This window comes from Bactrocera oleae, chromosome 5 (assembly GCF_042242935.1).
Source record: "Bactrocera oleae isolate idBacOlea1 chromosome 5, idBacOlea1, whole genome shotgun sequence".
Lineage (NCBI taxonomy): Eukaryota > Metazoa > Arthropoda > Insecta > Diptera > Tephritidae > Bactrocera > Bactrocera oleae.
This window is the reverse complement of record NC_091539.1, coordinates 30,766,821-30,781,560: the sequence shown is the minus strand read 5'-3', so window position 1 is coordinate 30,781,560 and position 14,740 is coordinate 30,766,821. Positions and strand designations below refer to the sequence as shown.

Here is a 14,740-nt window from a genome sequence, read left to right as displayed (position 1 = left end):
TCTGCCAACAGTTCAGATGCAAAAAACCTCGTGCAGATCAAATGAATTAGTCTGTTTCACTACACAGAGTAAGTATTCGTGGTAAAAAGTGGTGGTGGGTGCTCTTCTCTTATATGTCTCTGATAATAGATATGGTCAGTTAACATTTCGGCGAATGATTGCTAGAGTTTACCTAAAAACCGTACACGAATCAACAGTCGGTCGTCGTCTTCAGCTTCTAGTATACCAAATGAAGTCAGAAAAGATGGCTATAATCCTGTTTAATATGTTAATTATCTGTCATACCTAATGTGCCCAGTGAATTCGTTTAAGTACACCCCTTTAACTTTGTTACTGAGTTTGTTTTTGAGCTTGCTTTTTCCTTATGACAAACATACATATTATAAGTACGTGTTTATATGGTAAATAAACGTTACTACGCATAAATGTAATTGGATTTCGTTGAAGCGTTAATGGGTGAATGAAACTTGGTACACGTGTTCCTTGGCAAAAAGTGAGGACTAGTTCATAGATGGGCGTAATCGGACACCTGCCTTACCGCGCCTACTTCCCATACCTATAACACAATTTTAAATACCATCTGATTTTTTCACTTTTCAGTTACAAATCAAGCACCAATTAACACATCGGGGGAAAAAATTGCACGAATATTTCCTTTAAGGTATGCCATCTGAGGTCTAAAAATTGTTAGATTCGGACCATAACTATTCAAGCCCTCAGATACCTATGGCTGACTTTTTCCGAAAATATCAGTCAATCTGTGAGATATACATATAATTGAAAATCGGAGAAAATCTGTTTTTGATAATAATATAGCCTTATGTCAAAAATGGGTTGAATCGGAAATTATTTTCCTTAGCTCCTATATACATAATATTATATAATATAACGATTTTTGAACTTCTGGCTGACTTCATACCACATATATCGGCCAATGTGGGAGCTATTTTAATGAAATTGAGCGTATTTATCTGATAACAGTGTATCTTTTGCGAAAAATAAATAAAATCAGGCAAAAACGTGCCTTGCCTCATATAACTGATTTTTAGGATTTTGAAACGTCCGACTGACCTCACTCCATATATGTATATGTTTATATTTACCATATATATTTATTAAATTGCTTAAAAATAAGCTCTCAAGTATACCTGAGTAATGTCATGATATTAGTAAAATTTTCGCTGACGGGAAGTAAAATATGGTAGTAAAACTAAGTGAGTCTATGACCTTCAAAATAAGTTAATATGATACCAAAAGTTTTTGCCTACACCTAAAGGTATTTTCCCTGAACTTAGCCCTTCCTTACTTGTTTAATATAAAGTTTTCCTAACACCTAAAGGTATTTTCCTTGCTTTGATCTTTGCAAGATGCACGAGTATAAATTGTTCGGTTACCTACACACTTAGCCCGTCCTTACTTGTTTAACATTTAACAATAATGTACCATTGGTGTTTTAAAGGTCATTAAAACCCTCCTCCTCCTTAAACTCACTTTGAGCGCATAGTGGGCGAGCTCAAAGATAGTATTGTGACTCTACTGTCGAAGTGAATGCTGACTTCCCTGAAAGCGGCTGCAGATAATAAATATAGACCCGGTTATCGCAAAATCGAAATGAATTTAAACGTTTTGTACAAGTTGAACAAAATTAAGAGATGATAGACTTATGGCCAATAGCCTTTTTATAATACCAAGCGTATGACAGCATCGATGAGGCAGACTACATCCACTACAACTAACTTTCCAGGGACTACTTTTAGACGACGAACATGGAAATCCACCAAAAATATTTCATATAACCGTTGCAACAACATTTAATGCTCCTCGGCTGAAGCAATATAAAATCATAAGCCAATAGTGCCTGGAATAGACATCAGACTAGAATTATTTACATCGATTCCTAATAAGATATTCATAAAGAATACACCTCATGACACGCTGCATACGGATTAAAAAATTAGGTCGCTAGTTACCGAGGCGACCGTTGTGCAACCAATATCTCGCATCCACAAACAAATGTCTGCCTATCACATCACAAGGCATATTGCTTTCGCTTCACTATACTAATAATTAACCTTTTAGGAGTCGGGACCACACCCACTTTAAAAAATTAATTTAAACTGCAGATGCCCCTCCCTAACGTGATCCTGTAAACCGAATAACAGTCTTGTATCTTACTATGGAGCTTAGTTATGGCAATTTATTTGGTTTTGATTAATGGAGTTTTGTGGCGTGGCAGTTATCCGATTACTCCCATCTGCAATACCAACCATCTTACGGCACCAAGAAACATGTGTACCAAGTTTCATAGAGATATCTCAATTTTTACTCAAGTTACAGCTTGCACAGACGGACGGACAGACAGTCACCCGGATTTCAACACGTCTCTTCACCCTGATCATATAGTTTCTGAAAATTGTAGTTATGTTTACTACATAATCCACACCATTCTCATCGCGCCACTCGAAATTTTCAAAATCGGAAAACTTGTCATTTTGCAATATTCACATTAATTCATTGGCTCTGGCCGCATCTACACCGAATAGTCGGATTCTAATTGTTGGATGATTTTTTTTATTGTAAGTATTTCTTCAAAAGTAAATTGGCCAAATTTTTTCATGCAAAATACAGTCCGAAAATTACAAGTTTACATTTTCGGGAAGCGTTTGGGAAGTAGGAATGGAATGGAGCATGAGCCGCACAAACCGACTATTAAAATTCAAAAGGAATGACATAAGAACTCTGATAGGAGTACTAACAGGTCACTATCTAATTGGTAGACATGCCAACAGGCTAGGTGTACCTTACAACGACTATTGTAGAAGCTGTCAGGAGGTAGAAGAAGAGGAGACGATAAAACATCTTCTATGCGAATGTAAGGCGCTATACAGGAAAAGAATCACAATGATGTATCGGAAGTTGCTCATATAAAACTATTTATACTGATGAACTTCATCAGAAGCACAGGTTGGTTCAGAAAGAAGACAGTAGGGTGAGGGAATATTAGTCCTGGTATCACAATAGGCCTAGGTGCGTCGTCAGGCAGCCACTCTACCAACCTACCTACCTTGGGAAGTATTTTGACAAAAATCATAAAATGAAACAAAAAAAAAAATAAAAATAAAAAAACAATGTAGTTCAACATAATTTAAAATATTTATGTTTAGTAGTTTAGTTAATCTAAATGTTAACTCAGTTTTCAAGTGTATTAGTATTGACAATTTTAAATAATCTTAAAATTTATTTACCATCAATTTATAAGAATACAGCATTTATGCACAATTATTACAATTATAAATATTATATTAATGTATCAATAGACAATGTAAGTTCTTAAAAAATATTTCGCAACAAAAATAGTAAATATTACTTCGAATTTTCAGTGTTTTTTCGAAGATAAATTTTTGTAAATTAATAAGTTAGAAATGTTCGTAAATAAATAAAAAAAAAAAAAAATTACTATACGTTCTTTATAGACATTCAAATGAAGGCTATTGCTCTTGAGCAGTTTTCTTGTTTTGACAGTTCTACCTACTATAATACGGGTTGATAGTATTCGATAATATTAACAATTGGCTGTGGAGGGGGTTAAAGTGTTTTAACTAAGTCAAGTTATAAGCCGTAATAGGGGTATATATATGTATATATGCACATCTACAATACTTATGGCAAAGACTTAAGTTTGAAAAATACTCGATACTAGGAGTTTTAGGTCAGTCTAAGATTTAGAAAATAGTTTTGTTCTTTAGTTAAACAACACTTAATAATCCTAGAAACATTATTAAATTAGTGGAATAGCGAAATATGTTTTATCTTTCCAATTCGCTGTAGTTTCGAAGTGTTCGTCATCTTCATCATGTACAACTTTAAACGCTCTGGAAACTACTTATGTATATTTTTTAAATCGTACGACGATGGTTCTCGAAAACTATCGCAAGTATTCATTTGCAATTTTAACTTTACAGTAACATTATTTGATAAATATTACGTAGGTTTTTTTTTATTATTGCAGTTTTTTTTTCTAAACAAGTTGGCGAAAATTAATGTAAAGCTTTAAAGACATACTTTCCTTACTAGTAAGTTTCATGCATTTTTATTTCAGATAGTACATTTTTCTAAAATCACCGTCGCCTTCAAAGGTCGTCTTGAAATATTTGTATCACAATTTTAATATAAAAAAAATTTTGTACATTAAAGAGTTCTAAAAGAGCAGAATTCGATTTACTCTTGCTTACTGTTATTATTTAATGCTGTAGACTAGCTTAACCCATTTTTAGCTTAAACACAATATGGGCGACGGCCGACGAGTGATTAAAACACACGATTGTATATGCAGAAACCAATACGCAACGGCGGCGAATTTTGACCACCATGACGATTTTTGAGATAGAGCTATTTCTAATTTTATCGCCGACCGCAGCGGCAAAAACGGCATCACCATATCAAGGAAATATTATTTTCAGTAAAAATCATAAGAATTAAAAAAAAAATATTGAAGAAAATGTCTGCTTTGGAAATATTAAGATTGTTTATGTCTGGTTTCGTCATTTATTGTGATATTTTTGAGCGCGGAATACACATTAGCTGCGACGAAAATCGTCCGTATTGTGTTTTACACGGCGAATATTCGTCGTCGCCCGTATTGTGTTTAAGCTATTAAGTGGATTTATCCCAGTTCCTTTTGCTGCTATACTACTATATAGCAGTAGCAACATTTCTCTCCTACATATATTCCTCAGGAAAATTTACCACCACTGTTAAGAAATAATATGCTGTTTCCTGATATTTAAAATTTATGCAGACAAATAAGAAAGTATATTTTACATTTTATTTGTAGTAGCACTTGGATTAATACAATAAAACTTCTTTGTAGAAATGAAATTACAACACAGTGCAATTTATAAAGCCAACTGAAAATTACACAGCTTTATATTATATACCATATTTATAATAATTGCAATATGAATAGTTAATCAAGCATTTCGATAATAACATCTAATGTTTTCTAAGTTTAGGAAATGTAAGGTATCATAGAAATTTGTAAGAAAACTCAAATAATTGTAAAATTGTTAAGAAAAGTTCACACAAGATACTTTTAAGAATTCTTAAACAAAATATAAACTAACCCAAAAGAAAGAAAACAATGGCAATGTAAATAATAAAGTACGAGTAATGAATATGTTATTTGGCCTTATGGTTACTAATTGTTCAAAACATGGTGTTACAGGCGCGTTGCCTATATTGTGGTTCAAGTTATAAATATATTAATTGCTTAATATAACTTTAGATTCATTTGGCAATGCAACACCTGATAGGCCATCATATATATAATATATACAAGTATATAGCGCACATTAGATATACTGACATTTTGCTGACGTCTATATCCGTTCAACTTATCTCCCAACTAATTTGTTGCTCCGAGTTTCAATTTTTAAATCAAGTGAAATAAAGCTACTCATCTGGGGTCAAGGAATTTTGTCGAATTTAATTTTTTTGAAGAATTGTGTTAAGGTTTCTATTGATACCAAATTTTCAGTATCTCCTGCCGTATTTCATGAATTAACAGGATGGATCGTCAAGTATTCAATATATATAAATATATATGCATGTATTGTATATATGCATAAAACTTAAGGCGTGTCAAACACCTGCATTGTGTCATTTAGCATTATTCACCACCATTGGTCCACAGATGTTTGTGTATTTAAACGAACTATCATTTAGGTTGCACTGGCTTTGGAGAGATCTTGTTCGTTGACGTTTAGAGCGAACTTCTTGGCTGGTGGTTGCATATCATTTTGATCAGCATCTAAGTCAATCTAAAAAAAATAATAATAAAAATAAAATAAAATTAAAAATAATTTTTACCCAGCATAGTATTGAAGCTCACGCTCACCTCCATTATAACGTTATCCTTCTGTATATTAGTATTGCTATTATTAAACTTGGATTCGTCTTTGGTGGACTTTGTTACGGTTGCTTCACTTGAGGTTGTATTATCCGATTCATCAGCAATAACAGACGAAACGACACTAATGCCAGTGGTTGTTGCATTTGCCGCTGACAGCTCTCTTTTCTTTGAGTCGTCTTTTTTGTTGTTGGAGTTAGTTGATTCACTTACAGCTGAGGCAGCAGTGGCAGTAGCTGCTGCTTCTTCTTTCTCTGCTTCATACTTTTTTAGTTCCTGGTCTAAATTGTAACGCCGACGATTGCTTACGAAAAACGTACGCACGTGAGCTTCAGTCTTCGTGCCAATAGTTTCGGCTATTGTCTGTGAGTGATATTTTTATATAGATATTTTAATTTAGGTAAAACACAGATTGCTGATTGTTATGGTGTGGAATTACCTGAAAGTCTTTGCCATATTTACGCACACCTTGTACGACGAGCAGAGCTTCATCATTGGACCATCTTGAATTGATGCGATTCGTGTTTTCAATTGGGCGCATATCGTCTAACCCCTCTGAATTCTTACGTTTCAACGCGGATATATTCTGTTTGTTTAGCTGAACCTGAAAGCCATTTAATATAAAATTAAGCGGTTGCAACACATGTCATTACGGCCAATGATTGAAGCTGAATGATGAATGATGAGATGAATCTAGCTATGCGTCCTGTGATCTGAGCTCATGAAACGAATTTGAATATATGAACCAACATCTTCCTGTTTTATAGGGCAATTGACATTCGTTTTTGTTTTAGTTAACTACCTATCTATACAAAGGAGTATTTTTTGAGACTTTACAAAATGTGTATCACTGTTCTGAAAAGTTACAATGGAATTGAATTGCAGCATCCGATATACAGTTACTGGCAATAAAATATAATCAAAAATATGGCTCCGAAATAATTAACAATTTATATTATTTGCCCGATAAATTTCGTATACGTTTTGCCTGTTATTGATTCCAACAAAATTTATCTTTTAAAACGCCATGATGATTTTACTTTTATCTTCGTGTTCTGTTTGTAGAAGAGATGGGCAGAGGAAAGCACTGCACAGCGGCAGAGCTTCAGCTTATAAACAATTTGCAAAATAACAGCTATACCCAAAGGATGATTTCAAAATTTTAATAAGATCCCAAATATTTGTGTTTACTGCTTTGAAATCTCCATAAAAATGCGAATTAAGGGGACGATCACGAAAAACGATGTTTCAGGAAGACAATTACTAAATAGAGATTTTATCAAAACGCGATCCTAAGAAGTCCTCTCTAGCTTTCCAAAGAGAATGGGGTGTAGAAACTTCTGCTAGAACTGTTACGCGCCGCTTTTTAGAAAATAATCTCTTCGAAAAGTGGTCCCGGAAAGTCTCAATGTTGACAAAAAGACAGCGAAACAATCGGATCGCTTTTGCTTCAGCGCTATTACTACCTTAGAACTTTAGAAGATGTAATGTTTTGCTGAATGGAAAAAGCCTTTAGTTTGGCAGTTCCAGCATGACAATGACCCGATGCATACCTCGGGTGTGGTCAAGACTTGCCTACAGGATAAAGTAATCGATGTTATGACTTGGTCGTTGCAATCTCCGATTTAAATCTTATAGAAAACCTGTGGAAGATTGTAAAGGAAAAGTTGGAACCCATTAAACCATGAAATAAGGAGAAACTAAGGGAAAAAGTTCAGGAGGGTATTTAATGCCGAATTCAGTCTGTAATTGGAATTCATGCCAAAAAGGTGCGCTGTCGTACTCGCAAATAAAGGTTTTGCAACAATATTCTAATTAAATGCATTTTTTTATTATAATCGTCTACTAGTTACGAGTTTTAGTTCCATGATTCTATATTATTGTCAATTGAAATTCCTCACTGTTCCTTTGAAAGTTGACTGCTTATAAAAGTTAAATTTTTATTGAGTTCTTTTTGCTTTGAAATGTTTAAAATAAATTTTATTAACGACTAGCTGTACCCGGCGTGTCCTGCTACGCCTCTTTTTATACTTTCCACATGTTGCTACATAGTATAATAGTTTTGTTCACGTAACGGTTGTTTGTATCACTTAAAACTAATCGGTCTACAACTACGCCTAATTCTTATAAAAAACAATTTTAAACTTCTGATACTGTCACTTCACAATATGGAAATTGAGAGCCAATTTATTGGGTTAAAATTGTACAAAAATAATGTCATCCACCTTGTTCAAAAATTTCTTGCCGTAGATATGTGTTGTTATTGTTATTTTTTTTAAGTAATAAAATATTCAAACGATTCTTTGAACGAATTTTTACCACATGCAAAAAGATAAAAAGTATATAGGTCCGTCACGATTTTCTTTAATATGTGTTCACCAAATCACCAAATGGCGGGTTTTTAAAAAAAAAAAAAAAGATCCCCTTAGGGTTGGTTGGGACCTTCTGCAGGAATAAACAAATAAATGTGCAAATTTTCACGTCTTTCAGTGCTGTTTTTCATTTTTATATGTAAGTATATAAGATAAAAACGTTAACTTTCGGTTTCAAGCTATAATACCCTTCACAAATACAAAAGGTTCCTTAGAAGAACTTGATTCCCATCGTCCACTTAGTACGGCAGCTATATGCTATAGTGATTCGATCTGAACAATTTCTTCGCAGATTCCATTATTGCCTTAGATAATGATCCGTTCTAAATTTCGTGAAGATATCTCATCAAATGAAAAAGTTTTCCATGCAAACACCTGGTTCCGATTGTTCAGTTTGTATGGCAGCTATATGCTATAGTAGTCCGACATCGGCCTTTTCAACAAATGAGCAGCTTCTTGGTGAGAAACGGTCACATTCTAAATTTAAGATCGATATCTCAAAAAACTGAGAGGCTAGTTTGCGTATATACAGATGGACAGACAGACGGGCATGGCTAAATCAACTCAGCTCACCATTTATGTATATATTTTATAGGTATTTCCTTCTACGTGTTATAAACTTCGTGGCAAACTTAATATACCCTGTTCAGGGTATAAAAAATTGTTTGCTCCTAAGAACTGCGGTAACACTTTTTTTGCAAGTTGTGAATAAAATTTGAATTCTATTTTATTGACAGTAACTGTATAGCGAGATATTCAGACTTAACTAAAAATTTGACTATTTCTAATATGCATGAAGAGATGCAAGAGATGCTTCAAGGCGAAATATATAAATATAGTTTTAACTAAGCATTATACGTTCTATTTTTATGTATGTGTAAGTGATTCCATAACGAACTCTTGTTCCTTGGCTTAACAATCTAGAAAATTCTGTTCACAACTAATCCGTTAGCTTATTATGTTGTTGTGGTTTTAGCATCAGAAACAGTCCGGTTTACGTGACCGGAACGGACCCGCATTTTCTTCCAACCAAACAATGTAAACTCGTATTTGAGGAATGTGTTCTGTTGTTACTACAAAAACAACAGTTACTATGGCCTAGCGCCGTATATAAGGTTTGCTTGCGATTGCGATAATTTTTTTAGTGTTGTCATAACCATAAACTCGTGTGTTTTAACTATTAGCAACACGAAAAAGTGGTGAATATATATTTTAATGTATGTATGAATGTAATTTTATAAGCAATAGTTTTAAAATGGAAATTGCAAAGTCCAATTTCTTACTTGGCTCAATAGCGAAACGATTTCCCTGTCTGTATTAGCGAGCATTTCGTCTTGATTGTCATTGGCTCTGGCCAGCGCCACAATATCGTCGTGATTGATGTACATGCCGCGAGGTGGTTTGCGTTTATGTCTTTCAGCATTGCGATCGCGCGACCGCTTACCAAAATATGGACCAGAAGTGGGACGCTTATTACCGGTACGTCTACAGCACGCCATTGGGTTTTTTGGTTTATTCGATACACAACAACGATGACATACAATGATAAAGAAGGAATTTAACACGTTTTAAATTCAGGAACGTAATTGTTATTGTTTTATATATGAATATGTACCTCCAATGGTGGTGGCAACTTGAACATAGTTTACCGTGTGGCGATGCATTAAGCACACTACATGGAACTCCACAATTGGTACAGCAACCGCTCAAACCTGCTGAGTCTGCATTGGAACATGACGAATCGGTATTCGCCGTATTGGGCGGCGTCTGTTGGCGTTGATGTTTAATACCAACTACCAGAGCACCAACATTGGCAACTAGGCCACTGTCTCGTCCTTGGGCGATCATATTTAACGAAACAGAAGCCGCTGTGTTCTCACTGTCGGCTTCGCCACCGCCACCGCCAATGCTGCTACCAGAAACACCACCGTTTTCGCTCAATTTATTTAATTTGTTCGGTAAATCGGCAGAAGTGGCACAGCCTATTTTCATTTGTTCTTGAAACCCGGAAGTTGAGGCCAATGCTTGATCCTAAAGGCAATTTTAGGTAATTTGTTGAAATGTTGTTGGTAGGTATTGTGTGTCACGAGTGTGCGTGTTGCGATAAAGGAAAGAGAGAGAGAGAGAGAGAGAGAGATAAAGAGACAACGTTTAGGCCGGTTAACTTTGGCATAATTTAAATGTAACTAGTATCTGCAACAAATATAAGCTACTAAGGTCATAAAGAAGTTATCAAACAAAATTATTGCATGTGTCCGAAAACCAAATACCAGCACAAAGTGCATGGTTAAATTACGGCACGCCACGAGCAACAACAATCAGACAAGGACTCGACGCGGCATCAATATACATACATACATTTGCATAGATCTGACCTAAACACAGTGAAACAAATTTTCTACCACATTTAGGGTATTCGAATTTTATTGATACATGTAAAAATAGATTTGGCAAGAATTGCGAACCAGATTTTCGAAAGAAACAAGTTTCAATAAAAGAATATGTAATGAGATGATATGGAATGATTAATATGGGAATGAAAATCCTAAATGAAAAGTATAAATACTATTATAAAGTACAGACTTCCATTAAAATATGCATTTTTAAAATATATGAGCTAATTTTTTGACAAGTCCGAATTTTAAACATGAATAAAAAAAGCTGTATTGCTCATAGTACATAAAGTAAAATATTTGGTGTGCAAGAAATAAAATTATTGCTTTCAAATATTTCCTACACAGATATATAGTTCCCTGCTAAGCTAAACATTTAATTGTTTCAATAATCATTGGATAACTAATCATAAGCAAACTGGTTGAAACAAGTTGAACTCTTAATTATAAATCATACTTTCACGGTAAAGTTATGATGTTCCACTAAAAAAAATACTTTACAATTATAAAGCAAGCAATACAATGTAAACGTATGTACTATAAAGATATTTATGAAAAGATTTGAAAATGAAAGAAACACATGAATTTTGTTTAATCTTCTCGCAGACAATAAATGGTTTATTGATAATTATTTATGTACTATGTATGTATATATACTATTCTATCATTTACTGTTAGCAGAAGTTCTATAAACAGTCTTTCATTATGAATAAGGTCTTAAAATCTAAAATTAACTAACAATAAATACATACAATTAAGTAGTGTGCTATGAGTGATATATCTAGCATAAAATTTTGGATGCGATGAGTTGAGAGTTTGGACCACAAGTCAATGCAATATGTAAGGAACACACCTCGTCTTCATGTCTTTTTTAAAACTGCTACTAATAATATATCTGATTTTTGCAATGCAATGTTGTGGTCGAAACGTTATTTGTTTTGAACTTAAATAAATAATTTTTATGTTATGGCTATAAGTATATTAATTTAATTTGTTGATGAGTCAAATTTTTTTATTTGGAAAAATATTAACATCAAATAGCTGCCTTAAGCTCCCTGAATTAATCTGCTTATGTGATACTATCAAACGATTGCCTCTATTTAAAAACATAATAACTGATACTTTATGGTAGTTATATAAATAACGTTATAAATAAATGTTAGTGTTAAATTAAAATTTAAAAACGAAATAAAAATTTAATATCTAATTAAACACAACTAACATTTAAATATCTTTCATTATTTTTATTTACTAAATATAGAAATTTGCATTTATTGTTAAACCACTGTAAAACTAGAGAAACCAATTTCAATTTGAATCTGACCATGCCTAATATACGAATATTTTTAACTAATAATTACCTTGTCATCTGTATCAGATTCTTCATTGCTGCCGTTCTCACTGCCATTTTCTGAACCTTCTTTACTTGCTTTTGCTTTTTCTTGACGATCCATAACGCTTTGTCTGTGGCGCGTTTTCTTCCAGGAGTAATAATATTTCACCAGACTAGCTATTGATTTGTCGGGCAACTGTTGAGGATATAATTGGAACAGCAATTACAACATTACGCTACAGATTGCTTGGCCAGATATTAAAATTACCATTTGTCGGATGCGATGAAAACTCTTGCCATGGAATTGAAAAGCCTGTTCGAATAGCACTTTGTCCTCTACTGTCCACTCGTCGGGGAAAGGTGTGAAGTTAGCCAAATCCATTACGGCACGTTCCAAATCATGTTTGTGCCAGAATAGCATACCCAATGCCTGTTCGCCATTATAACCGTATTTTTCTTTAGCTACTGATATATATTCTTCAACTAAAATAGAGGTAACCAAAATTTGTTTTAATTTCTTACACTTTATCCACATATAAAAATTTTAGGTGTGTTCTTAAATATTAGAATTTTAAGTTAATACAAAACTATTCTTCATAAAATTCCTACCTAAAAAACTACCATTTTTGCAACTACCAAATATGCATTCATATCTACATCTTGTAAAATATAAATTCAAAAAAAGAAAAAAAATACATAACTACATTTTTTGAATGAGACGATGAATCTTCAAACTTAGGTTTGGTTAATACCATATAAGAAAATACGTTTGTTATCTGATCACATTATTCTACTCACGTTTTGCATCTGGTATCTCTCTAGTGGGTGACCATACCAGAAGGGCTCGATCATTTAAGCCCTCTGGTTTACGTTCATTTTCAGGTATTAAAGGTGGACATACAGCCTGGTAGTCACGACCAACACGAATTTTCTCTGAAACCATATTTTAAAATTTTAATTATTTCCACGCCTTTATATTTTTTGTTTAACCTACCTTCATATTCACTTTGTTTTGCTTTGGATTTACCATTTCGCTTAATTGCTGAGAAAAAAAAGAACAGGGAATCGAATTTGGTCACCGAAGATTAAATACTATTTATAAACTTGCAACTTACAATTGTCATCATCGGAACTAGTTTCCGGAGTTCCGGTACCACCAACACCTCCACTGTTCCCAATATTTGTGCTTGCCCCTACTGTACCACCACCAGCAACGCCTCCCCCGTGCCCATTTGGACTTGGACCGCGTGATCGTCTCCCATTACGCACCAGCTCTGAATTTCTTTCAGCCAGGACCATCTTGTCTCGAATTAACTTCACACGATTTTGTTTCTCCAGTTTTGAGCTTTTGTGTAATTCTTTCCGTATCCCAAGCAATTAAATGGGATATTTCGTTCTAGAAAATATTAGTAATATACCAGGTTTACTTTTTCAAATTTTACCCACTGCATTTGCAAATTGAAATAAACTGAGTCGTTTCAGCACAGAGCAAAGAAAGTGAATAAGAAGAAGCAAAACTATTCGACAAAAAAGGCCATTCAGTGGTTTCGCCGAGTGTCATTTACCACTTTCACAGCTCACTTTTAAACAGCCGTAGATCGTAAATTCTCCAAACGCGGTGAAACAAAAGCATTCAGTTTCCCAGCTGAGCTGTTCTTTTCATAATTTCAAAAATTCAATTCTCTGCACTACTTTTCAACACAAATAAAGCACACAACAATGCAAAAGTTTTTGAAAGTTTACCTTTTCTACTCCCCTAGTGTGATAACGTTGATTTCGCCAAGACTTGGTACGTTCGCTTAGCAATTTATTAAATACTTCTTCAACACCTGTAATGCCTTCCACCGTCACACTTATATTATCTTAGATCCTACAACCGTTCAGATACTACTTCTCCGGCAATAGTAGTCGAACTATTTAAAATGCGAGAGCGTCCTAAGAAACAATTGCAACAACCTAGCTTCTTGCCACAATCACAATGAATGGGCAGGTAAATTTTTCAGTCGCAGCTTTGTAAGCACATTGCTGAATTAACAGCTCACTTTTAAAAACGACCATAGTAAATGTGTACGTAATCCCGTCAATTAAACAAACGCACTCCCTCTAATTAGTAATAGTTGTCAAAATCAATACCCACACTAAGGATTTACTATAAACAAGAAGATTTTAAGTCTGTAATATTTAAATAACATTTTATTTAATTCATAAATGACATATTTTGAATTTACGATATCTTTCCGGGGTATGTTCAATGTATAATGTACGTTTACCATTCAGCAAGGCATCACTCTCCTCGCTATGTTCAGTAAGCTAATGAATTGACATTATGAATAGAGGTGTTCAACAATTAGCATTAATATTATGTAATTTAAAGTAACGAAATCAAAATTATAATAAGAATTCAATATTCGAAAGAATTAAACCTAAAACTATTCAAAGAATTTTAAGTATTATAATTTCTTTCCAAATGTTGTAGTACAAACGTGTGTCCTTACACAAGCAAGAAAAGAAATTTACAAACTGTTAATTTTTAGTAATTATTTTATAATATCATGCTAAACAAAGCAAAAATCAAATCGTTAACGAGAAAATAATCGTTGTACGATATTAAATTATACTTATTAATTTTAAGTTAAGAAAAGCTCTGTTTGTATCACAAATAAGTTAAAAATAAAATTCTCAATATAAGAAAATTTCCAAACTGTTAAACATTTATTCCAGAAATATCGAAATG

General features: G+C 33.6%; 1 protein-coding gene across 4 annotated transcripts; it reads right to left on the bottom strand.

Moving 5' to 3' along the window:
* Positions 1-4,803: 4,803 nt before the first annotated feature.
* Positions 4,804-14,170, bottom strand: CoRest (REST corepressor). Of its 4 annotated transcripts, XM_014233494.3 has the most exons (11): positions 13,750-14,170; positions 13,122-13,402; positions 13,001-13,048; positions 12,805-12,939; positions 12,275-12,489; positions 12,035-12,202; positions 9,896-10,311; positions 9,564-9,765; positions 6,348-6,512; positions 5,897-6,271; positions 4,804-5,819 (listed from the first exon to the last, which is right to left on the bottom strand). In XM_014233494.3, the coding sequence occupies exons 2-11, from the start codon at positions 13,303-13,305 to the stop codon at positions 5,721-5,723; spliced, it is 2,007 nt and encodes a 668-aa protein (XP_014088969.1). In that variant the 5' UTR covers positions 13,306-13,402; positions 13,750-14,170; the 3' UTR covers positions 4,804-5,720. The 4 variants fall into 4 exon arrangements, with proteins under 4 accessions (XP_014088969.1, XP_014088971.1, XP_014088972.1 ...); XM_014233496.3 differs by lacking the exons at positions 9,564-9,765; positions 9,896-10,311 and having other exon boundaries at positions 13,750-14,151; XM_014233497.3 differs by lacking the exons at positions 4,804-5,819; positions 5,897-6,271; positions 6,348-6,512 and adding an exon at positions 7,519-7,551 and having other exon boundaries at positions 13,750-14,162.
* Positions 14,171-14,740: the final 570 nt, after the last annotated feature.

Excerpts from the sequence above, each read along its gene's own strand:
- CoRest (XM_014233494.3), bottom strand. The coding sequence starts at position 13,305 with ATGGTCCTGGCTGAAAGAAATTCAGAGCTGGTGCGTAATGGGAGACGA. Across the intron at positions 10,312-12,034 it reads AATCTGATACAGATGACAAG|GATCAAGCATTGGCCTCAAC; the intron begins GTAATTATTAGT and ends AATTGCCTTTAG. Across the intron at positions 5,820-5,896 it reads AGGATAACGTTATAATGGAG|ATTGACTTAGATGCTGATCA; the intron begins GTGAGCGTGAGC and ends TATTTTTTTTAG.